The sequence below is a fragment of the Orbicella franksi genome, chromosome 7 (assembly GCF_964199315.1).
Source record: "Orbicella franksi chromosome 7, jaOrbFran1.1, whole genome shotgun sequence".
NCBI lineage: Eukaryota > Metazoa > Cnidaria > Anthozoa > Scleractinia > Merulinidae > Orbicella > Orbicella franksi.
Genome location: NC_138151.1, coordinates 5,715,189 through 5,739,734, shown reverse-complemented (window position 1 = coordinate 5,739,734; position 24,546 = coordinate 5,715,189). Strand labels below are relative to the sequence as shown.

Genomic DNA, 24,546 nt, shown 5'->3' with positions numbered 1-24,546 from the left:
TGCCTAAAGTCGCCTTAAGTCGCCTTAAGTCGCCCTAAGTCGTCTAAAGTCGCCTTAAGCTGCTATCGGTTACGCAATATTAACAAGGTTTCAACACACTCAAATTGCCCCTGTAGATGGTTATTAGACCTATAAATGTCATGTTGGGGTAAACTTCACTCTAACCCTATGGAGGAGGAGGCACAATGGCCCAATGGTTGGTGCAATGGACCCTTATTGGGGATCATTGCATTGTGTTTGTACAAACTTAGTCATAACTTAATGGACATAACCACAGAAGAACACTTAATACTAAACAGTGAAAAAAGAACACGCAACAGCCATGCTTTTAAGTATAGGATGCCAAAAGTATCTAAGGACGTTTTTAAGTTTTCTTTTTTTCCTAGATCAATAACAGAGTGGAACCTACTGCCCGCTGACTTAGTAAATTGCAAGTCATTATCTGATTTTAAGTTAAATTTAGGAAAACACGTGAAATGAGTAAAGTAAATTGTACTTAAGTATTATTTTTTAATTATAAAGCTCTCTGCACGCATTGCAGGCCTATGATGAGGGAGCATTATAAAGCTCTCTGCACGCATTGCAGGCCTATGATGAGGGAGCATATTTATTATCCTTTTTGTCTAGCTTATGCATATGTGCATATATGTTTGGTACAGTTGATGTGATGTCTTGTGGGACTTTATCAACTAAATAAATGTAGATGTAGATGTACTCTCATAGTGCCTCTTCTCACCCAGTTGTATAAACAGGTACTGGTTACAGAACGGGGGCGGGGGCAAGGTGCAGCAGAGGTAACCTCAATAGGTGCGCTTTTAATTTTTTTTTTTTTTAAACACTCGTTCCCAGTGCATTGGAGCCATCTAATTCTCCCCTTAATAGGCCCTAGTCGGCCACACCTTTGTTTTTGTTTACACACAAGAGTTTGGCTTTTATGTTTTATTTGGACCATGTCAAAGGAAAGAAAATCACTGTGAAGCTACGAAAGATAAAGGGACATACTTTCAGGAACACAACTTACAGTAAAGCAAGTACAAGACTTCACCTCACCACACAATATCAATAATTCTGATGGCATCGAAAACAGCAGAGGCTGACTAGGGTCCTTTAAGAAGCTGAGGACCCAGCAATTACTGTATTATGCCTCAAAGCCGTGGCTCCCTTATCCATAAAAAACCTAAAATTATAATAGTCCTGCACCTGTCTAGCCCCCATGTTAACAGGAATAATTTCTACAGGAGACAATACTTAAATAGGAATGACAATCTGATGTATACTCTCTCACAGATGGCTTTTTATTTCTATTGAGTATTATTTTTTTTCTTGAATTTCATTGTAAAAGAGTTAATAAAAAAAGATGACACTGTGTTATCATCAGGAAATACATTAAATATGGAAAGATATAACAAATGACTATACTGCAATAATTTCATTTAAGCTTATTAATTTTTGTACAATATTACTGAATCAAATCTACAGTGTGTAAGACTTAATTAATAAACAACAACAGTGAGAGGTGTTCCAGATCATCAAGATAAAAAAAAAAACAGAAAGATATTTCTGGGTTAAGGCTCAGTTCTTTCTAGTCACTTTTACACTGAGCAGTAAAAATATGGTCATCCAAAGTCAATTGAACCGAACTGAGTCTACACTTTAAATACTTTACTTACCCAGTGTAAAAGAGTGACAAAAGTGGGCCATTTCTCCAGCAAAAATCATTATTTGTATTTTACTTCCACATTCGACCAACTGTGAACGTTTGAATTTCGTAATTGGACGAACCAACTCGCAGCAGAATGTTAGTCTATCCTTTTCGTACATTTGATGAAGCCAGGTATTCACATCATCTTATACACTTTACGTGGACTGTACTACTGTTACTATGGTAAGCTATGGTACAGAAAATTCTCTCTGATCAACTCTCAATAAACACGGCCGCCAGGTGACTGTTTGGAACACGTGACTTAGTTTGGCTCCGTGTACGCGAGCTCACGTGAGCTACTCGCGCTCACGTGAGTATGATTACTCCGACAGGCGTTTACAAAAAACAAGAAAGAAAGCAAATCGCCAAACTAATACTCTCCGAAATTTGAATTCAGTAATTTATTATTGGGTGATTTGAAATCACCCTCAAATCACCCTCAAATCACCCGAACACTAAGCAAGAGAACTCGAATTTTCGTGCCGCAGATGTCTCGTCTCTTTGGAGCATGGAAACCAGTTAGCGGCGCAAGGGTTACTGGGAGAATCAAAATGGCGGAGACTAGTGTGTCCGGTATCGATGTGTCAATTTCTAGTATTTTGTTGTGAAATTGTCGTTCTGGGCATTTGTAATGTGTCAGATGGAGACTAGTGAAAGTTTGGAAGGTGTATTTGCTGCCGATCTGATCAACAGAACCTTCTAAAAACATTCGATTCACTGTATAAACTGCCAGGGTCATCAAAGTTTTCTAGGGCCTGACAATTAGTCGGTGAAATTTGACAGGACGTGTTCTTGCGAAGGAACTTAGCGTGCGGTACTCACTATGGTATTGGAATATTTTGCCTGACTGAGGCAGGAGAGCATCAAATCGATTGGGTCCCTGAAAAGGACTGAAATTGACAGTGGAGACGCCAAAAATGGCAGATAAATCTGTTACACAATCAGCTTATGTAGTTCTATTTATTCTGTCACCTTTCAGGCATAGTCGTAATGCAGAGTGTTTGATAATTAGTATGCATTGTCCCGCAAGCCCAAATATATGCAGGGACGCTTCTGGAACTTTCTAAGATTTACATAAGTATAAAAACTTGTAAGTTTAGCTCGGCATATTATTCATTATTAGTGTGTGTGTTCAAGCAATAAAACTTTTGCCATCCGGAGTAGTTAACAAAGTCTACCAAGATAATCATTTTTATAATTCGGGAAGCATTGTAAAATAAATGCATGTGAATGAGCTAAATTAATTTTAATTTCCCTGTTGTTTGAATAATTTATGGAAGATATACAAACATCTCAAATTAAATCAAGATATCTTAAATTTAAAATTTTGTCACTGTGAATATATTTTTATTAGTTGTTTTATTTTGATATCTTCACTAGTATTCATGCTACCTTGCTGTTGTGTATTGTTATTATTATTCTTATAGTAGTAACTGTTCAGTGTTGTGGTAATTCTTTCTTTAATACTATTTTTTTTAATGGTTTGAATTCTGGCGCGGGTTGTTTGAAAGCTGGTTAGTGCTAACCCAGGTAATATATTCTTTTTGTATAGAAATATCTTTCACTGCTTATGGTTGTGTAGTTTTAAAATGAATCAAACTCAAAACTGAAAGACAAACAACATAAACAGAAAACTGGAACGAAAAGTTACAAAAATGAAAGTAATCAAAATTCTCTCTAATCCTGGGTTAGTTTAATCAGGATTTGAACAACCCGGCCTTCGATATTTGAGACTGTGGTGACTTAACTATGTACCAGTTTTGGTACAATATTGGTTTATTGCAAGAGATATATGGAGAGACTGTTGCTAAGTTTAAATTTATATCACTCGAGTGGAATAAAGTCTCCTCAAGTTGCCTTAAGTTGCCTTAAATCGCGTTAAGATGCCTTAAGTCACCTAAAATCGCCTTAAATCACCTAAAGTCGCAATGTTTTTTCTGCCAATTTTACTTAAGTCGCCTAAAGTCGTCTTAAATTGCCCAAAGTCACCTTAAGTTACAGCGACTTAAGGTCCCAGAGTAGGCCTTTAATTAGTGTACAGCGGCTTGGTGTGGTCGACAAATTTGCAACGTTTCCTCATTTCTCCGAAGTTTTGAAAGAACATTGAATAAAATGGATAATCAAATTTCTGAGAAGATTAAAAGGCAGGCATTTACGGTTTCTTGAATCAAAAAAGCTCGAAATTATTGAAAGAAACTAATGAGCACGCGTACACAACTGCAAATGCCAAATTGGCAATCCAATCCAATCGAATTCTCTAAAGACCAGAAATAATTAGAAGGGTTATTTGAAGGAAATTTCAGTCAGAGTTCTATTAAAACAATTGAAGGGGTGAGTGCAAAACCATGCTAAGTGACGATTTGGGTGAAAAAAAAAAATTTTTGCGAAAGGGCTTGAAGTTTTGCATGTGGTCTTCAATGTAATAGAAAAACGTGGTCCTGTATTTTTGTCGCTGGTTTTTGCTTCGTTTATAAAGACGCCGCTAGGAAAACCGAGCGGTTTTTCTGCATACGCAATATCTCGAAAACGAAGCGAAGCTTAGCGGAAAAACTACGGGACATTGTTAAACATACCTAAACAAAACTGCATGCGAAATTTGGAGCGTTTTCGACAAAGTTCACTTTTGATTAAAATACCTAGCGCCTTTTTCCCGCCGAGGTCTTCAAATAAACGAAGCCGGGCCTTTGTTATGATAAACAGAGCCGATCCTTTGTTATAATAGCCAAGCCAAGCTTTTGTTATAAGTCGAAGTCTCGCCTCGGTTTATCATAACAAAGGATCGGCCCGCCGCGTGCGCAAGGACTTTGATTTCACTTTGAAAGCAGCAAAATGTCAATTTCACGCAACGTATAAGCTCAAAAATGTTGATTTTAGGTCAAAAAAGGTTTAAATGTTGATTTCACGTTAACGCGTGACAGCAAGGTTGATTTCTCTTAGAAACGAGCAAAATATCAATTCACGCAACGCATAAGCTCAATGATGTTGATTTCAGGTCTAAATAGGTTAAAATGTTGATTTGACGTTAACGCGTGACGGCAAGGAGGTTGATTTCACTTAGAAACCAACAAAGTGTCAATTTCACGCAGCAGATAAGCTCAATGATGTTGATTTCAGGTCTAAATAGGTTAAAATGTTGATTTCACGTTAACGCCTGACGGCAAGGATGTTGGTTTCACTTAGAAACCAGCAAAATGTCAATGTCACGCAGCGCATACGCTCAATGATGTTGATTTCAGGTCTAAATAGGTTAAAATGTTGATTTCACGTGAACGCTTGACGGCAAGGATGCTAGTTTCACTTAGAAAACAGCAAAATGGTAATTTCACGCAACTTATAAGCTCAATGATGTTGATTTCACGTGAAAACGCGCTATAAATAGGGCTGACAGATTAACAGATTAACCCTTCTCCGCAACGTACGGGTCTCCATACATCTGCATGTCCGCTGATCCCAGAAGTTCGAAACACTACAAAACATGCCGATTTGAAATAAAATCAACGCAACCTGGATCACAGATCTATGTTACAATCGATAGCTACTTGTTGGCCATTCTTATGTTTAAACAATCTAGTCACCAGCTCGAGAAACGTCCGCAGAACGTGATCGCAATGCATGCCGGGAAGGGTCTTTACACCTCGTGCGCGGGAAAACATGGCGGTCGATACAAGACAAATTTTATCACTCTAAAACCAGTTCTCGCTTTCCAAACTTTGACGCTAGCAACGCTTGGCAAATGGGCCACGACTCACCAGAGGGTATTTTTTCTTGGGCAAGAACTGCTCTTGGTCTTTGCTGCCTGGCTCGATCTGACTTCGAACGACGATAAGACGATTACGGTATATCAGCTGCCTTCGAAGTTTCAGAACACATTTTGATTCTTTAAAACGTGCTGATGACTTACGGGTTTATCGAGACTTTATGATGCCTCTCAACCACCAGGCAGGCATACAAGGTGCTTTAAAACAATGCTTAAGATATTAGTTGACAGAGCTCTAATGCGGCACATCTCTTTTTTGTTCGATGAATTTCGTTTGACGCTCGATCGATTCACGTGTTGTGCTGACGTCACAATAACCGATGTAAACAATCTGTTCCCAGATTTCCGCTCTATATATGCTGTGAGATTTGATTTTGACTTCATACACTATAAACAGTCTGCCTGTTTGCTGTTCAACAAATAAACTCCTAAAGACATGGCTAGGAAACGCCAAGTATTTTTGCATACGTTATAACTCGAAAACGAAGCAAAAGCCAGCGACAAAACTACAGGGTCGCGTTTTTCTATTACATTGAAGACCACATGCAAAAATTCAAGCCCTTTCGCGAAAATTTTTTTTTTCACCCAAATCGTCACTTAGCATGGTTTTGCACTCACCCCTTCAATTAGGTTATTCGCTCTTGATTTCTATGAGGTGATAGTTGATTCGGCCTTCGGTCTCATCAACTATCACCTCATCGAAATCTCGAGCTCATAATCTAATTGTTAAAACTGGCATCCTATCCCGAACGCCGTTCTCTGATTGGCTGCGCTACCATTATCTATTCTGTTGTAGGTAATGACTAGCTCAACAGTGTGCGGTTCTTACTAAAATGACGGCCGCTTCTTTCCGTTTTCGAAGTGTCAGTGAAGAGAAGTTTTGAACGACTAATGGATTTATACTAAAACAATTAGATTCAGTTGTTAGTTAGAAAAAGTATGTTGGCAGTAGCTATATATCTGAAGGAACTGCGAAAACGTCAGACTCTGCCATCAACGAGCAATGGAACATTCTAATCAAGGTTTTACTTAGTTGTGCGGTTTTACTTAGTTGTACAATTAATATTATAGTTTGAGGCATTACAAATAAAGATTGTTGTTGTTGTTGTTGTTGTGCGGAGATATTTGCCCTGAAATCGAGGCACGTGCTCAAGCATAAGAGACACGGTCTTTATAAGTGCATTAAGAATGTCGCGTTGACCAATCACGGTACAGATCATGGCCGCATTGTGAGAATATACTTAGTCGACAGTTTTCCGGCATGTGAGTTACATTAGTTAGTTGGTCATTGGCAGTGGCAGAGTTAAGATCGATTATTAAAGAGCGCTGATCCGTTGAAGAAGTAGTCTTGTCGGAGCTAACCCCCCCCTAAAAAGAAGTCATTTCAATCTATTGCGAAACAACAGCTCCTTACAAGATGGACAACTTTGGGTGACTCCCAGTACTAACCTTAATTTCTCGTGTGTCTTGTCCCCTGACCTCTCCCAAAGTAACGTAAGGATGTCGAGAGTTGATAAGTTGTCAATGAGCTAATGTAGAACTTAGGAGTGACTGGAAGTGAAATATGGTCAGATGACGACTGCAGAGCGCGCGGAATAACCTGGATTCTGTTCTAATTTGACCATATTTGGGTATTTGTACTGCACGCGCCGTCGTCAAGTGACGTTCCCGTTCTCTTGCTAAATCAGCCAATTATAGCACATTAACTTAGTCAATAACGAGGGACTTGTGAATCGTACTAAAGGTTTGGTGGAACCTCGTCTCATGAGCCTGCGCGTTTTTCGCCCAGTTTACAATTTTTCCCAGTGGTTTTGGCATACTTTTCCCCTATGATGAAGCCTCGCCCTTTCTCGCAACCGGAAACAGCACTGAGAGAGAGACCCCGGGGACGAGTTGGAATGCGCGCGAACATTCAATCTGTCACGTGACGAGGAACTGTTTCTTTGAAGCTTCGTAGAGGAGGAGTGAGGAAATAAAGGCTGAGAGTAGCAGGCGTTTTTCTTCAGTTTTGCAAGATAACTTGTATTTCTGTTCAAAAAGGAACACTAAAACGATGGCGAAAGCTTCATCTGTAGCAGATAGCTGGATGAAAGAGCTGAAATGCGCGATTTGCTTGGAGCAGTACAAGGAGCCGAAAGTTCTTCCATGTCTTCACTCATACTGCAAAGCTTGTCTAGAAGGACTGCTACCCAGGGAAGGATTGTCGTGGAGAGTGGATTGTCCATCTTGCTGCAGTAGTGTCGAGGTGAGTTAGGTGAAGTGCGTCGTAGAATCTGTGACATTTTAATCAAATGAGTTTTGATTTCCTCCCGTGATTTCCTCCACACATACCCCCCCGCCGCCAAGTATGAGACTGAATCGATTCGAAGGAAGTGAACCGCTGGAAATTGTGATTTTGATTTCAATCAGTTTATCCGTAGCGAACTTAGATCACAAGTTTTTGTGTTAGCGATTTGCGTGGAAGTTTTTGGTTAGTGTGACTTGCGGTATGGTGCCTTGTTTCCGGGGCAATCATCGTTGGCGGAAATTTGTAAAAAGTCGAACATCGAACGCATTTGACTTACTTTTGACTATTCCTGAGCTCCAACCGGACTTTAAGGCCATTGACTCGGCCATTTACCCAAGTTCCAAAAAAAAATGTTTACTTTGTCGTGAATCGGTTCGCTGAGTTTCCGGCGGTCTGGCAATAAGCAAGAAGTGTGTAATCGCTTTTAATGGATTTGCTCCTTTTTGAAGCAAACAAGAAATTGACGTTCTAGAGGAAGAGTTATTAGCAAGGAGTGCAAAAAGGGGGCTTACATCAAGAGGAAGAGGGGAGGGGCAAAATGAATGTGGACCCTTCTCCCAGGAGGAAATACCAATTGAAAATGTGGATGGGGCTGTTCATCACACTTCTCGAAACTCTCACCCTGTTTTAGACCAGACCCAAAATTTGATTTCATCCTATTTCAGATCACACTACACTTCATTAAATTATAGAAATAAATTTCTACTTAGAGGGCACAAATCCTACCTTATTTCAGGCCAAAACTTCACCCTTTGGTGCTGCATTAGCATATAGCCACTGGGGTGGATACAGAATTTTTGAGAAGGGGATTCAAGATATGGACTGCTGGAGCTGGTCCCCTGTGGGGGGTTCCGGGAGCATCCTCCCCCCAAAAATCTTTAAAATATTTTAAATTGAGGTCCCTCGCTTTTCTACTTCTGGGGGTTTGGTTGAATCCCCGAACCCCCTCAGATCAGCCCCAAACTATATGGTTTATAGAAGGAGGTAACTCCATCCCTGACCCCGCTTTCTTACTCCAATAAGGCAGGGACAGGGAAGGGGGTACCTTTTTCATCACTTTCCTTGGGACCTCAAGGCTGTGGTCTAAGAAAAATTACGAGGAGCCCAAAGGTTCCTAATCATGAAATCCTGGGTGCTCAGCACTTACGCTTATATAAAAAAGTAAGTTTTTCCAGTCGCCCAAGGGCAAATGTCAGTTGCTTGTGGCACCTGGGCACTTCTAGAGCACAGCCCTGGACCTGATATTTTTCTAGCAAAAAAGAAGTGTATGGGGACTGGCCTCCTCCTTTTTTTGAACAAACACCCTAAGAGATCCAAAGTTGATTATAGCAGTGTAAAATTTTTAAATTTTTTTTTCTATTGTTCCCAGCTTCCTAATGGAGATGTTGATTTACTGCCAGCAAATTTTGTTCTTAACAATCTATTGTCCATGGTCGCTCTTCACTTAAACTTGGGTAGAGGTAATTTTGAGTGTGATAGCTGTGACAGTAGTGATGCCCCTATCAACAGATGTGCTACGTGTTGCCAATTCCTTTGTCAAGTTTGCACTGCAGCACATAAACGGGGGCGTGGCACAAAAACTCACCATCTGATGTCTCTTGAAGAAGCCAAAGAAGAGGGGCCCATTGCTGTTGTTCGTCCATCCTTTTGCAAAGAACACGAAGGAGAGATGCACAAGCTATTTTGCGAGACATGCGATGAGGCTGCGTGTCGAGATTGCACAATCATCAAGCATCGTGATCATAAGTGCATTTTCATTAAGGATTACTTTGCAAAGGAGAAAGATATTATAACTAAAATTCTGTCAGAAACTAAAGCGAAAGCATCCACCCTTCAGGATGCTGTGAGTGGTGTTTCTGAGATGAAGAGAAACGTACAGACCCATGCAGAACAGACTGTGGAGAATGTCACAAATGTTTTTCATGACCTGACAGCTAGCCTCAATACTCGCCGTGAAGAACTGATTAATTTAGTAGAGGAACTGAAAAAAGCTAAACTAAATTCCCTGAATGTCCAGCAAGAGGAACTGGAAATGGCTCTAGGAATTGTTCAAAGCAGTGTCAGATTCACAGAAAAAGCTTTCAAACATGGCAGTGAGGTTGAGATTTTGAACGTGCGTAAGCAGATTTCCAGTAGATTACGAGAATTGAACACAGCTATATGGCAGCTAGAACCTTGTGCTGACGATGCTGTTAAGTTTGAAGCTGACAACCAATTGAAACAGGACATTGAAACTTTTGGTGTCATCACTAATGTGGTGACGTATGCCAGTGCATCAGTGGTAATCATGGGTCATGGATCTGAGGGTGTGATGTACAATACACTGTGTGGACAGCCGGTTGAATTCACCATAGTTGCCAAAGAGCGCAATGGACAGAAACGAACAGATGGGGGTGATCTTTTTACCGCATGTTGTGATAATGGTAACGGGGTCAAAATGTTAGATGTGACAGACTGTGGAGATGGTACGTATAACTTCTCATACACTCCAGAGCACGAAGGCCAGTATAAATTGGTTGTGAAGCTGCTTGGTCATGATGTGGTGGGAAGTCCTTTCTCTTGGTTGGTGGAGAAGTGGCATCTTTTGAGTATTTCAGGTAACAGCGAAGGAGATATACAACTGACTGAAGAAAATTTGACAGCTCGGTACAAGCTGGGAGCATCAGGTTTGACTTTTGGAAATGGCTTTGTTAATTCTTTTACTGGTATTTCCCTTCCATCTTCTGGTAGTACTGTAAGTGCTTCAAGCTCAGTGGGTGGTGGTGCATCCAAGAGGTACCATGGTAGCACTGATCGGCCATTTGGTGCCAACAGATGGCCTTATGTGGTGAGTTCTATTTGTTTCAGCACTGGCAAGCATTCATGCAAGGCAAAACTAGTAGGCAACATCCAGGAGGGATGTAGTTTTGGCGTCATAAGCTCTAACCAAGGATCACATGGTACACTGGCCAAACTAGGAAACTGGTGGCTGTGGAATTCAACACGAATGAAGCATCTGTGTTGGTCATCAAACATTCCTGTCCAGCAGAGCACTATTGACCACTGCATGAGCAATGACGTCATTGAAATGTACTTGGACTGTGACAGCGGCACTGTTATGATGTACAATCAACGCACCAAACAGTCAGACATCTGGTATGAAGTTCAGGGAGATGTTTGCCCAGTGTTTCACATGACAACTGATGGAGATCAGGTTTCTTTGCTACTTTAAAGCCTAAAAATATCAATTATTTTTGTCCAAAAGACCTGGGGCCTGTTTCTTGAAGGTCCCAAAAAGTTTTCGCACCTGAAAAGCCATTAAGCAAAATCTCAAACCTTATGATTACAGAGCTGCTTTATTTACATATTGTTAATATGACCAGAAGTTCCCTTCATAAAAGAAGTTTCAGGCATTAATACACCTTTCTATTTTTAGATACAGATTAGCTAAAAATGGCTAAGTTGTGGGCCAGAAATGTTTGCGGGGCTTTCAAGAAGAAGGCCCCAGATTTCAATTTATAAAATCTCCTTATCTCCAAGTTGGGAGAATTTGCTTTGTGAGACTGATTTTCTCTGTGGTATTGATGACTTCTTTTAGGGAATGGAAGTCATTTTAATATGGTATTGCTAAGGGCTACTTAGGATGTTGCATTTCTAATTCTCACCACTTAAATGTCCCAGGTACATTACATGTAAAACTAAATCAAAGGTAGTCAAAAAATTGAACTGATACAATCACTTTTATCAGAGGCATGGCTCTTGGCTGCCAATGCACTGTTACTGACATTCATTGTTAAAAATGTCTATGGTACCTCTTAGTTTTAGAGATGATCTTGACCTTAAGCTCAACTTAGTTTTTTTTTCTAAATTTCAAAAATCATCTCCTTAACTTTAATACAGCAATCAGCCCCCATAGAATTATTTCAAATACACCACATATCTCTTGTATGAGACAACTATGAATAATTTTCTTTTTGTCATCAGTTTGTTAATTCTCATGACCTACAGGCTCAAGATATTAATCCTGTTTCAAGCAAACTTTAGACTTGTTGGCTGAAATAGTTTGTAATCTTTGGAATCATTAAAATAAGGAAACATTTAAAAAAAACATGCCCTCTGGCTTGTGCCATTGTCTTGAACAGTGGACACTGGGCTGAACATGTCGCTAAAGGTCTTGGACAGTGGACACTGGGCTGAACATCTCGGTCAATGTCTCGGACAATGGACACTGGGCTAAACATGTCAGTCAGTGTCTTGAATAGTGAACACTAGTGTGAACATCTTGGTCAGTGTCTTAGACAGTGGACACTGGGCTGAATATATCATTCAGTGGACACTGGACACTGGGCTGAACTTCCAAGGTTCAAGCCCTGGCCAGGTCACTCTGTGGTGTTTTTAAAGTTTTTGTAGTGTCTCGCTTCACCGGCCATGTTAGTGAAAAAAAAAAAGAAAAAAGAGTATAAATTAAATTTGAAAGTAATTATGACAGAGTGTTAGGGAAACCTGACAGGTTGTCAGGGGCATAGTGGCAAAATTACTCCTAGACACTTTATCATGTGGAAGGTAGTTGGATTGTTTGTAACTGAGTTGTTCCAGAAAATATCCATACCACTCCCATGGAGGGTTTTTTGTTTGAACCCCCCTCCCTCTGGAAAATTCCAGTTTGGTTTCATACTTTCTGTAAAAAAAATTTTGGCTTTCGAGATCCCCTCCTCCTTGGAATTTCCAAAAATCCTCCTTGGGGTGGGTATCGATATTTCCTGGACACACATACATCATCTTATTTTAGTAGGATACAGAAAGTATTTTACACAGACTTAAAAAGTGAGGAAAGAGTAGTTCATTAGTTCACTTTAGATGTAGACAAAGGAGATTCTCCCTCCTGCCCATATGATTGACTAGCTAACAACTATTCTACAAATTCAAGGTTTAACAGCTTCACGTACCGTCAGTAATAACTGATGCTGACCCAGGGCTGTCATTAAGTTTTGTGTCACCCATTCCTTTGGTCTTCACACCCATAACAAACTTGTTATTTTGTGGGTGAGTAGTATAAACAACAAGGAAGTTTACCTGTGATATCAAGGGCTCATTAAGGATACTCATTCATAGCAAGTGTTATGGGTTACGGCCCTTAAGGACAGCCTTGCTGACCGGTATATAAAAAATGTGTATAAATGAAATTTTGTGTAGAACACCAATCTTGTCTGTTTCCAGAAAATATGCATACTTTCCCCAAAGTTGGTTGCCAGTTAATTTTATTCTGGGTTAGAAGGGGGAGGGATCTCAAAATCAAAACCTCGTAAAAGAAAGAATTTGGCTTAACTGTAATTTCAAGAGGGGTGATGAGGGGTAGAGCCCAAAAAACCCTTTATGGGAGGGTAAGGATATTTCCTGGGGCAACATAGTATATACATCTTACTTTATTTTAGTGTCTAAAAGATTTAGCCTTGAAGCCTAATTGTGGACACTAAATAAATATTAATTAAATGTAGTGTGGACGGAAAACATTTGATGCGTTTTCAGGGTGAAAACATTGCGCTCTGTATTTTTATCTCGTAGGACTTTCCTTTTAGCTCTTTTACTGTTGTAAAGTACTTACAACAGATCTGGATAGGCGCTACAGAAATATCTAATTTTATAATAATTTAGAAAACAGAAAATCCGCGCGTTGATTGGTTAAAAGTCGCGTTTTTATTTAACAATATATTCGTCATGGGTTTTTCCTCATTTGTGAATAAGCTGTTACAGTTGAGCCTTTTGGTATAAAATTTGATTTCTTCTCAGTGTTGAAAATCCTGCAGCTTCTGGTGAAAGAAGTGAACTATTTCAGTGCCTGTCATTTAGCTATGACTCCCGGGTGCTTAGGCTGTTTACCGTACATTAAGGTTTTTCTGAATGGCTGTTTTTCACAAGGACTGGAAACTACCGAATTTACGAATTTGATTGCCTGAAATCGATATTAAAAGCGGTCTAGATTTCCCCATCTAGACCGGCATCTAGACCGATAATGTTTTGTGGTGAAAAAGTTGCCAGCTGAAATTCAAAAATATTGACTATCTTCTTCTAAAAACATTTATTTATGGAAGTACCAAAAAGGCTGATGAGAAAAAAGGTAAAGAGGACCAGCAAACTTTGGTAGAATTAAGTTCATCTCATCGCCGTTCGTAAGCAATATGCCAGCTAGTACAAACCAGGTACATTAACGAATTAAATTTTTCTTGTTTGCCATATAATAAACATCTTATTGACCGAGCTTAATCGGTCTGTATGGAAGTATCTTGACCGTGTGTACAGACCTCAGTGCGTTCGGTCTGTACTCACGACCCTCCCATACAGACCTCCTGCTCGGTTAATAAGAGCTAATTCTTGACTAAGTCCACTCATATGGCTTTCGATTTAATTTTTTATTGCGTGACAGTGAAAACGCTCTATACTAGTCTATCCGGTAAGGTCTCAAACGATAAGGCAAATGTTATTTCTGACGAATGAGCTTGCGAAGAAGGCCGAAAGAACTATTTTGCCGGCACGGGACATAACGCGGCCTGTGCTCCAGGCCGGTGCATCATGGGTAGAGAGAAAGGGGTCATACGGGGGAGTGTAGCACGTGATAGTCATCTAGGCCTCTGAATCAACCCTGTTCAGAGCTCCGTTTAATTTTTTCATTTTAGTTTTTCAGGTACTGTTACTGCACTATCGACAGTCTTACCTTTGTAAAGCCTCCGTAGGAAAGGCCACCAATCGCTGGAGCATGAGCCATGGTCCAAAGTAGTGGACACCCAAGCCTAACTGGCGTGATATGTTTGTGTACGGCGATTTTTGTCCAAAGTTGCGGACATCCCAGCCTAACTGGCATGATATGTTTGTACATGGGGTTTTTTGGTCCAAAGTAGTGGACATCCCAGCCTAACTGGCACGATATGTTTGTACATGGGTTTTTTTTGGTCTAAAGTAGTGGACACCCCACCCTAACTGGTGTGATATGTTTGTGTACGGGGATTTTTGGTCCATAGTAGTGGACACCCCAGCCTAACTGGCATAATATGTTTGTACATGGGGTTTTTTGGTCCAAAGTAGTGGACATCCCAGCCTAACTGGCACGATATGTTTGTATATGTTTTTCTTTTGGTCCAAAGTAGTGGACACCCCAGCCTAACTGGTGTGATATGTTTGTGTACGGCGATTTTTGTCCAAAGTTGTGGACACCCTAGCCTAACTGGCACGATATGTTTGTATATGGTTTTTTTTGGTCCAATGTAGTGGACATCCCAGCCTAACTGGCGTGATATGTTTGTGTACGGGGATTTTTGTCCAAAGTTGTGGACATCCCAGCCTAACTGGCATGATATATTTGTACATGTATTTTTCTGGTCCAAAGTAGTGGACACGCCAGCCTAACTGGCATGACATGTTTGTGTACGGGGATTTTTGTCTAACGTTGTGGACACCCTAGCCTAACTGGCATGATGTGTTTGTATATGGGTTTTTTTTGGTCCAAAGTAGTGGACACGCCGACCTAACTGGCATGACTTCATTGTGTACGGTGATTTTCGTCTAACGTTGTGGACACCCTAGCCTAACTGGCATGATGTGTTTGTATATGGGGATTGGTCCAAAGTTGTGGACACACCAGGCCATCTCCTAGTTGTATGTTGTATGCAAATTTCTTTGCTCTGTAACTTTAAACACGTTATATTTGTATACGCGGGAGTTTTTGGTCCAAAGTAATGGACACTCTAGCCTGAATAGCAGTCAGATGCAAAGCTCGTTTAGTCTGCGTTATGTTCGTGCACGTTCTACGTGTATATGTAATATGCTCGTCAAATACTTATTGTATTCACATCTTCTTTGAAGATGGATTTTTTCCAAGAATCCACAAGGACGGATTGCACAAGTGGTCGGCGATAAGAGTTTATACCCGTCAACGAACAGTTATTGAATGAGTTATGTAGATTCTTAATCATGTAGTTGCTGTAACGTAGTTTGGGTTGGTTCTTGCCAGGCCGTCTCCAAATATACTTATTTGCCTATATCAGCTGTGTATTCACTCGTTGTGAAGTGGAGACAAAATAGACAAAATATTTATTCATTACTTTCCACTCAGCTATATTCTATGATCCCTTTGGGGCACGTATTTTGAATGTTGTGGGCCCGCCCCTCTCTCCTCGCCCTCCTCGTTCCAGGGCCTTCTCCACTTTTCAAAAAAATCTTCGAGGAGAAGACCCTGGGGACGAGGTTGCCCCGCCCTCTCAATCTTTGCCTAAGATTGGGTATCTCACGTGACGGCAATTTCTGAGAAAGCAGGCTTTCTGCGAATCACAATCTCAGTTGGTCAAGGAACCATTTTGGCGTGATTATAGTGTCGGGGAATAATCTGACTCTTGTCACCGCGAGTTTTCACAGGCAATCTCTTATGTTACTTCCAACAACAAAAGAAACTTCTAGTTCCCATTTCTGACCAGAGAAGGAACGTCTAAACGATGGCAAAGGCTTCATCTTTAGCCCAGAATTTGGTGAAGGAGTTGGAATGCGCGGTTTGCTTGGAGCAGTACAAGGAGCCTAAAGTTTTGCCATGTCTTCACTCGTATTGCAAAAAATGTCTAGAAGGTCTATTAACGAAAAAAGGAGTGGTGTGGACGATAAATTGTCCATCTTGTCGGATTAGTGTGGAGGTTAGTCAGCGAAATGTTTGATTTGTGATCAGTATGCGTCCTTCCCCCCCGCTCCACCACCTCACGGCGCACCCTCTAACTTTATTCTTTGTTGATCGAATCGCTTCTAGTGAAAGCCCGGTCGAAATTGTCATTGTTATATTTTCGTTTTTTCCGTAGTTAACTTGATGTGGTCAGATATTTTAATGATCACATCTGTAAACATTAACAGCTTGCACGGTTCTGTTGGGGAGGGGGGAGGTGCATTCTGTCGTATACTGGAATCTTGAGCTGTAATTACAGATTTACACTGTACTAGAGGCGCGGATTACCCAAAGAGACAATTTCTTAGGCATTTCCAACCTCCCAAACCGAAAGTCTGGGAATTTACTTCCTCCAGCAGTCTTTGTAGTCTCATAAATCCTTGAAGACCCAATTCCTTCTGACAGACATGCCTCAAATAGACCTTTTCACGGTTTCTGATGCCATCTTGCTTGGGGAGCAAATATGGCAAAACTTACAGTAAATTGATGTATGGAGACAATGGTGAATCTAATGTCTAACAACTCATGGAAAATTCAAGTTCTGAAGTATCTGTGAATTAACAAACTTAAGATCCTTGGTAAAATAATTTACTGATCAAGTTTGAGGGAAAGAGCGTCACTAGAAAAGCCAGAATTAAGGTTTTCATTTTCCCCTACATTTGTCTGCAAAACCGATTCGCAATTCGCAGGAAAAGTTATAGATATTTGAATGTAAAAATCACACATCAGACAGGTTGATTTGTTTTGCTTTTATTAAGCCACTCCAGACTCCAGCCTGAATGGATCATGAAACAAATGTTTGCTTTGAAAATCACCCCGTATTGCATTGCTAAGCTTACTCATTACGTCCTGTTTGCCTACAGTGAGGCATCATGATATTTGTGTATACAAATTATATATTTGATGTCCAGGGCATGCAAATTGGTATACGCCCGGCAAAAATAGACTTAAAAGGACATATGTCCTGCTCCGTAATAAAAGCATTTCCAGCACTGATGAGTACTGTTCGTAGGACATCAGCTGTGCATTGCAAATGTTATTGAAAGTACTGTTTTTTAGGTTTGTACTTAGAGTTTATTAGATGCAAAGTTTTCTTATATTTCCCACAGATCCCTAAAGGAGAAGTTGATTCCCTGCCAGTCAATTTCTTTCTCAACAATTTGTTGTCCATGGTTTCTCTTCATGGAGATTCTGGGAGTGGTAATCTTGAGTGTGATAATTGTGACAGTGGTGACCCTCCTGTCAATAGATGTCCCACGTGTTGCCATTTCCTTTGCGAGTTTTGCACTGCTGGACATAAACGAGGACGCAGCACCAAAACTCATCGTCTGATGTCTCTTGAAGAAGCCAAAGAAGAGGGACCTGTAGCTGTCATACGTCCATCCTTGTGCAAAGAACATGATGGAGAGATCCTAAAGCTATTTTGTGAGACATGTGACGAGGCTATATGTAGAGACTGCACTATTGTGAAGCATCGTGAACACAAATACACTTTTGTTAAAGATGCTTTCTCAAAGGGCAAAGAGAGTGTGTTGAAAATTATGTCAGAAACGAAAGCAAAGGTATCAGTACTTAAGGAGGCATTAGACGGTGTTGCAGAAGTGAAAAGAAGTGTTCAATCCCATGTAGAACAAACTGTGCAAGAAGTCTTCAGCTGTTTTCAAGAACTTACAGCTTGCCTTAATACTCGCTGTAATGAGTTAATTTGTAGGGTAGAAGAACTTAAGAAGACTAAACTGAAGTCCCTGGAAATACAGCAAGGGGAACTGGAAACAGCGTTAGGAAGTGTGCAGAGCAGCATTGAATTCACAGAAAGAGCTCTGGAAAATGGAAGTGAAGTTGACATTTTGAACATGCGCAAACAAATGTCTTGCCGATTACAAGAACTGAATTCAGCCAAGTGGCAACTGGAACCGAGTGCCCATGATTGCTTTAAGTTTTGCCCTGATGACCAACTGAAACAAGCGTTGCCAAGCTTTGGTGATGTCACTGATGTGTTCACACACGCTGGTTCATCAACAGTAACAATGGGACATGGATCAGAGGGTGTGATGTACAATACACTAAATGGGCAGTTGATTGAATTCTTGATAACTGCCAAGGAGTTGAATGGAGGGACATGAACAGAAGGTGGTGATGTTTTTGAAGTCGAAATCTCCACCCAAGAAGGTGAACTAGTTTTTAATATTCCAGCTGTGGACTGTGGAAATGGCACATACAGTTTCTGTTTTACTCCAGTCCATGGAGTTATGGAGTACCAGTTGTCAGTGAAACTAAATGGTTGTCATGTGATGGGAAGTCCTTTTGCATGGGTTAATGAAATATGGAATCTTTACACACAGGTACATGATGACTACGGGTATTCACATGGCAGGTCCTCTTGCTACATTCAGTTGACTGAGGATAATATGAAAGCAACAGTTCAGCAAGGCGAGGAAACATATGATGTTTATAATTATCCTCAGGCTGGTTACTATAATTATTGTGTTGATGAAGTTGTTTTCCATTGTGACAGCAAGTGGACAGTTTTTGGATCTTGTTCTTTTGGTTCTGGTAAGCATTCATGGAAAGCCTGCATATCAGGTAATTTCACAGCTGGATTTGCTTTTGGTGTTGGTGGAATTCCACAAAACCAACATCCTCATGATTCCCACTGGACATGGAGTGCGATTAGCAACTGCATGAACAATGATGTAATTGAATTTTACCTCGACTGTGATAATAAGACATTAATGATGTACAATCAACGTACCAGACAGCCCCACACATTGAGGAGAATCCAAGGAGAAATGCATCCAATGTTTGAATTGTGCTGCATTGGAGATGAAGTTACCTTGCCTTGCCAGCCCAACTCTAGTCAAAAGGAAACATTTGGTGGACATCCATCTGAAGAACCATCATGGTACTAATATCAATACATGTTATAATCTAGTCATTACATTTATAACAATCAGTTGTTAGCTTGTTAGCTTTGGTATGTCCACTGAACATGCATTTCACTGAATCAATGCTCAGGCAGGTGAAAATGATGCATAAGATTTTTGTCCTGTGATAACTTACACTAGTTGGCACATACTAAGTTCAAATGTTTTGTTTCAGTTCAGAGTGCCATGTGGTTTTTCTTCTCAGTGTCAAAGGTTTATACCAATATAACATTTCTTGCACCAAATATCCCCACCCACTGTAGCTGAGGTTGTGCATGTTTTTGAGCAATTTTATATTGGACCCTGGCAGATAGACTCAGTGGGCCAGTCCTCTTAAACAAGAAGTTCTTGTACAATTGGAGCCTGGTCTGCATATAGGGACTAAGGCACCCCCCTCCCCCACTAAAAAAAAACTTGGAGTGAAGTGAGGCTAGTCTGGGAAGGAAGATCTCCCATGCCCAGTTTGGTTTTTAACTCCCATACTATACTATTCTTAATAGCCTAGGTCTGCATGGCCGCCATACTCACCAAAAGTTGTCATACCTCTAGCAGACAAACAACTGTTTCTTTTCTGCACCATCACTGATAAAGTATAATAACTAATACAATTTAATAATCATAGTTGTATAAATGTCTACCAGCAATCTTTTATGGAAAGCTGACAACACTCTCTAGGCTAACCTGTTATGGACTAGCGTCTAATCCAGCAAGTGTAACAATGCTCTTAGTAATTGCTTTATGCTGTCCCCCTGGGATGAGTTCTAACAGTGCGGGCTGTTTTGTGCAAATGCACCTTTTCAATTAGCCTTAGCCATGTTATTTTCACTGACTGTAGAAGTCACCAAACAAACAGTCATACATGGCATCGTACAGTCACAGAGCTCTCCCTGCAAATGATCATGTTTTTAATGCTGTGCAGTAATAACTAACTTTGAACACTAAAAATAGCATCAATGCGTATGTTACAGAATGCACTATTTTGTCCCAATAAACTGGTCAACTACATTTCCCTCCTTTTTGGGGCGTTCGTTTCATATTCATTATTGGTGTTATACAAATTTGTAGGGTGTTAGAAATAGTTACAAGAGCGATGAATTTTATTCTTTGATACATTTATAAGGATAAATTTGGTTAGTTTCTTTAAGTTTAAAACATGAAAGATCATCCTAGTTATGTACACAACTTGCAGAGCTAGAAAAATACTTGGATTCCATCTTGCCCTTCGGACAAGCAGTTCTCAAATTTTGCATGCCCTGAGCGAGACTTAGTTTACTGTTTTTATTACTTACTTGGCAGATGACTTCCCTGGGCCTTGCCCAGTGGGCAAGTGAGAATGAAAAGTTACATGCCAGGCTGGAAAATCTACTTGTCCGGGACGACCAGATGGCACTTTTTTCGAGCCCTGAACTTGGGTGGTTGCAAAAATAAACCCTGAAGAAAATTCATTTAGGCTTGAAAGGGTTTTGAACTTGGGACCTCTGCGATACCTGTCCTGACCAGTGCTTTGGTCCAACCGTGCTATCAAGCCTGGTCATGTTATCCCACAGTTCAAATATATGATTTTATTATCACTTACATAGTTTCTTTAGGTGTTGGAGAAAGGTTATTGTAATATTATCTTTATGAACTCGATACAGATAGCTTTTAGGAGGGGCTACATTTGTATGAAAGGGTTAATTTTGGACCCAGTTTTCACCAGATCTCACTTTGTCTGATGCTGAAGAGTTTTGCCAATCTGTGGAAGATTGGAGGAAAAAATGGTGCCCCTCCTGTTGGCAAGGTTTTTGTCATTAGTGTATAAAGTAGCTCATTTATATATATTTTGGAAGTACAGTGTAGTCAATTAATGAACTGCAGTATTAATTTACAATTCTGTATAAAGCAGGTTTTGAATTTTAAGTACAGGTGAAACCATGGTATTGTTTAATTATACTGTACAAGGTCGTTCTTTCTTTTCTTTTAAGTCTCCATGAAACCATAGATTGAGGTTTTTTAAGTTGTACATGTGCATTGCTATGGGAATTAAATTCCATTCCGGTGTTGCTGCATTGTAATTTCAAGGGGTTATCTTTAGGACGTGTGTATACTCTGTAATTCCCAACTGTAATTTACATGTAGTTGTAAATTCAGTCAACCAAAATATTGTACATCAGATATTAGCACTAGGAAAACAAAATTAAAGTTTGTATCTGAAAGTTTGTCCCTCATTAAACAAAGATTTATGTTCTTTTAATATCAATATTGAAATAATCTACATGAAATAGATTCGTGGAGATCAAGAATGGTGTTAGTCAGTATTGCCTCAGAGGAATGATAGAACCCTTAGGGTGGCTCCATAGGGTAATCATTTATGGCAATGTGCATGATAGTATTAGGTTTTAAATGCTGTTTTTGCATTTGTTTTACACCCAGTCCTCTCAAACTTATTACATGTAATAAGCAATGATGAAATAGTGTTTTACTATCATCTCTGTTAAAATTTTGGGTTTTAGTCTTGATTTATAAATGCCCAAGCAAAATGAATACGTTTTTTACTTTTTTTGTATGGCTTCATTTGTGATTTTCTTGAATTTCGTTTGGTGAAATCTTCCAAAATTTTCACAGCACATCATCCTGCGGAATTTTAAACAGGAAAAAAGTAGAGTTTGTAAAGGCAGTTTTTTCGAATTTTGCAAATTTATGTCTTTTACTGCTGCGAAAAACTGGGCTTATAGATTTCCCTGAAAAACGAGCTCTGACTAAAGTAAAATATTCACTACCAACCCGCCAAAATTTTAGGGAATTTCACCAAAGGAAATGCAAGAAAATTCACTGTCAGTTTTGCTTTTTGTGCTCATGTTGATGTCATAAAATATCGAAAAAAACACTGATGTTTTCCTTCCAGTGCGCACAGATTACTTGAGCTTCCCACATGCCATCCTAAAACCATAGGGAGCCACCTAACAGCAAGAAATTACGTCACTAAGAGTAAATTAATTCAGATTAAAAAATTAATCAAGATTATATCAGAAATGTTACATGTAGATTTTGGGTTAATGCCTTTGTGGGGTAAACAAATTCGTATTCAACAAATTGTCAAGAGAAAACAAATTTTCTTTTCAGTTTCTACCAGCCCTTTCGAGGTGTCCATCTTCCAACATGTAAGCAGGTTTGTACATGTTGCTGCCGTCGTCATATTTTAAGGCAGGGTTTGGGGTTGTGTTGTGGGTACTTCCCAGTGATGTGTATCCCTCATCATATAAACAGCAGTATGGAATACTGCACTCTCTGATCATAGACCACACATCAGCGTGATGCCAATCCAAAATTGGATTTACCCTCACGTAGTGTGGCCAGTCTGGGTCTGTAGGAGAGAAAGTGCACAGTTCATCCGAAAAAGGGTCATGCCTTCTAGTTCCCAACATGACTGCTTTGATTGTAGGCATAGTTTCTTTCAAAGTCTTCAGAGCTGCTTTAATATCTCCCGTCATAGTTATGAGATTCAAATTGTACCTTTCAGTTGTTTCCAAGATAAACTCTTCTGCTTGTGGAAATGGCGAGTCATAGCGAATGTACAAAGCCTTCAGTTTTTGGGGTGGGGGCGACAGCTTATTAACCACAGCATGTAACATGTGCAACAGTACAGTGCAGTCCTTGCCGCCATTGAAACTGATACACAATTCGTCCAAGGAATACAGCTGTAGGGTTTGCTGTATAATGGCCCATGCTCCTTTAACACAGGCGCTCGTGTTTGACTCATCCTTGGGATCCAATAGGTGATAGACTTTTTCCATGTTCAGTACCTGCTCACAGTCCTCATTTGGAGGTTGACTGGGTAGACCTGTTAAAAAACAGAAAATAAAACATTTACATGTTGACCAAGTGATATGTGCATAACAGCTGTTGACTGGCTTGGGTACTCATTTGAAACTTTGACATAACCCTGCTATCTGAAAAACAGTTTAAGATGGTGGGGGTTTAAATAGCTGATTCTAAATGACTGAAAAAAGATATCCAAGGAAAAATTATTTGACTTTGAGAGAGCTGTGGATTTGAGATAACTCAGAGGACAAGATATTAAGGTTTAATTAAACACAACAATATACAGTGTTGGTATCAGTTCCCCCATCATCCCAGAATCCACCTTAGGAAGCCAAAGAGAAGGACATAACTACATGAGCAGTTAGTATTTCTGGGTGTTAAATCTCCTCTGATCTGTGATCAAGGGGCAGAGGAGAGAGATGGGAGGAGGGCATGATCCTGTGGCTACACCTTCCATCTTACTTCACCATCCCATCGGGAAAACCTTTATTTTGTGATAAATTATTTTTCCCTTGGGAAGGCAAACTCAGTAATACAAGACTTACAATTTGGTATTGATGCATCAGCGATACCTCCCACTGTCTTCACAATAAGGTCCTCAGGCAATCTTGCCAAAAGGTAGTGCCAGGCCTCCTCCAGGCCATTCACGCTATCAGACTCGACAGTCAACTTGACCTTGAATTCTTGATTGCAGACATTGGGGTACGATCCTAAATGTACGATCCCTTTAAATTTCTCATCAACCTCATCCAAACTAGAAGCTATAGCTGTTTCGTCTGCCGAGAGGAAAATCTTTCGCAGGAAAAACCGTTTCTTGGAGTGCGAAATTAATAGAAGGCTTTCTAAAACGCCAAACTCTTCTTCCAAGAACTGGGGGACACCAGGGAATATATACACGTTATGTGCATAAATAAGAGGAAAATTGCTCGGTTCCCCAGACGAATCTTTTCCATAAGACAGCTTGACTGAGGAAGGGACACGGGCCATTTTCAGATGGGACGAGTTGATTTGATGTTCTGAAAGTTCATACACACCCGAAATCAACCTCACTAACTCTTCGTTGAGGACTACATCTTCCTCAAACGCTTTTGCGATTCCCTGCATTGTAACATCGTCGTGAGTAGGGCCAATTCCACCGGTGGTGATCACGACGGAAAATCGAGAAGAGAATTTTTCACTTCACCGGCAATTTCATCCACATCGTCCGAAATGACCGACACTTTCCCCACCTTGACTCCTAAGGACTACAGCTTCTTCAGCAGAAAATAAAAATTCGTATCTTTTGTATGACCCTTTAAAATCTCGTCCCTAATAATGATGATTCCGGCTGTACATTTAGGGTCATTTTGCATCATTCCGTCCGAGATTTTGATTTTGATTTGACCCTCCAAAAACATATCA

The 24,546-nt window shown here is 40.1% G+C and overlaps 2 protein-coding genes and 1 pseudogene across 3 annotated transcripts; 2 read left to right on the top strand and 1 right to left on the bottom strand.

The window, feature by feature from the left end:
* Positions 1 to 6,613: 6,613 nt before the first annotated feature.
* LOC145493038 (E3 ubiquitin-protein ligase TRIM45-like) lies at positions 6,614 to 13,842 on the top strand. The gene is made up of 2 exons (XM_081472440.1): positions 6,614 to 7,704; positions 9,116 to 13,842. Exons 1-2 carry the CDS (start codon positions 7,513 to 7,515, stop codon positions 10,955 to 10,957), a joined length of 2,034 nt encoding a protein of 677 aa, XP_081328566.1. The 5' UTR covers positions 6,614 to 7,512; the 3' UTR covers positions 10,958 to 13,842.
* An 89-nt stretch (positions 13,843 to 13,931) lies between these two features.
* On the top strand, positions 13,932 to 20,513 carry LOC145493490 (E3 ubiquitin-protein ligase TRIM45-like; annotated as a pseudogene). Its single transcript, XR_014050133.1, has 2 exons — positions 13,932 to 16,397; positions 17,530 to 20,513. The product of XR_014050133.1 is annotated as an E3 ubiquitin-protein ligase TRIM45-like (transcript).
* On the bottom strand, positions 20,465 to 24,541 carry LOC145493495 (bifunctional FAD diphosphatase/FAD synthase-like). Its single transcript, XM_081472978.1, has 2 exons — positions 23,691 to 24,541; positions 20,465 to 23,164 (listed from the first exon to the last, which is right to left on the bottom strand). The coding sequence occupies exons 1-2, from the start codon at positions 24,247 to 24,249 to the stop codon at positions 22,443 to 22,445; spliced, it is 1,281 nt and encodes a 426-aa protein (XP_081329104.1). The 5' UTR covers positions 24,250 to 24,541; the 3' UTR covers positions 20,465 to 22,442.
* Positions 24,542 to 24,546: the final 5 nt, after the last annotated feature.

Excerpts from the sequence above, each read along its gene's own strand:
- LOC145493495 (XM_081472978.1), bottom strand. The coding sequence starts at position 24,249 with ATGCAGGGAATCGCAAAAGCGTTTGAGGAAGATGTAGTCCTCAACGAA. Across the intron at positions 23,165-23,690 it reads TGATGCATCAATACCAAATT|GTCTACCCAGTCAACCTCCA; the intron begins GTAAGTCTTGTA and ends GTTTTTTAACAG.
- LOC145493038 (XM_081472440.1), top strand. The coding sequence starts at position 7,513 with ATGGCGAAAGCTTCATCTGTAGCAGATAGCTGGATGAAAGAGCTGAAA. Across the intron at positions 7,705-9,115 it reads CTTGCTGCAGTAGTGTCGAG|CTTCCTAATGGAGATGTTGA; the intron begins GTGAGTTAGGTG and ends TATTGTTCCCAG.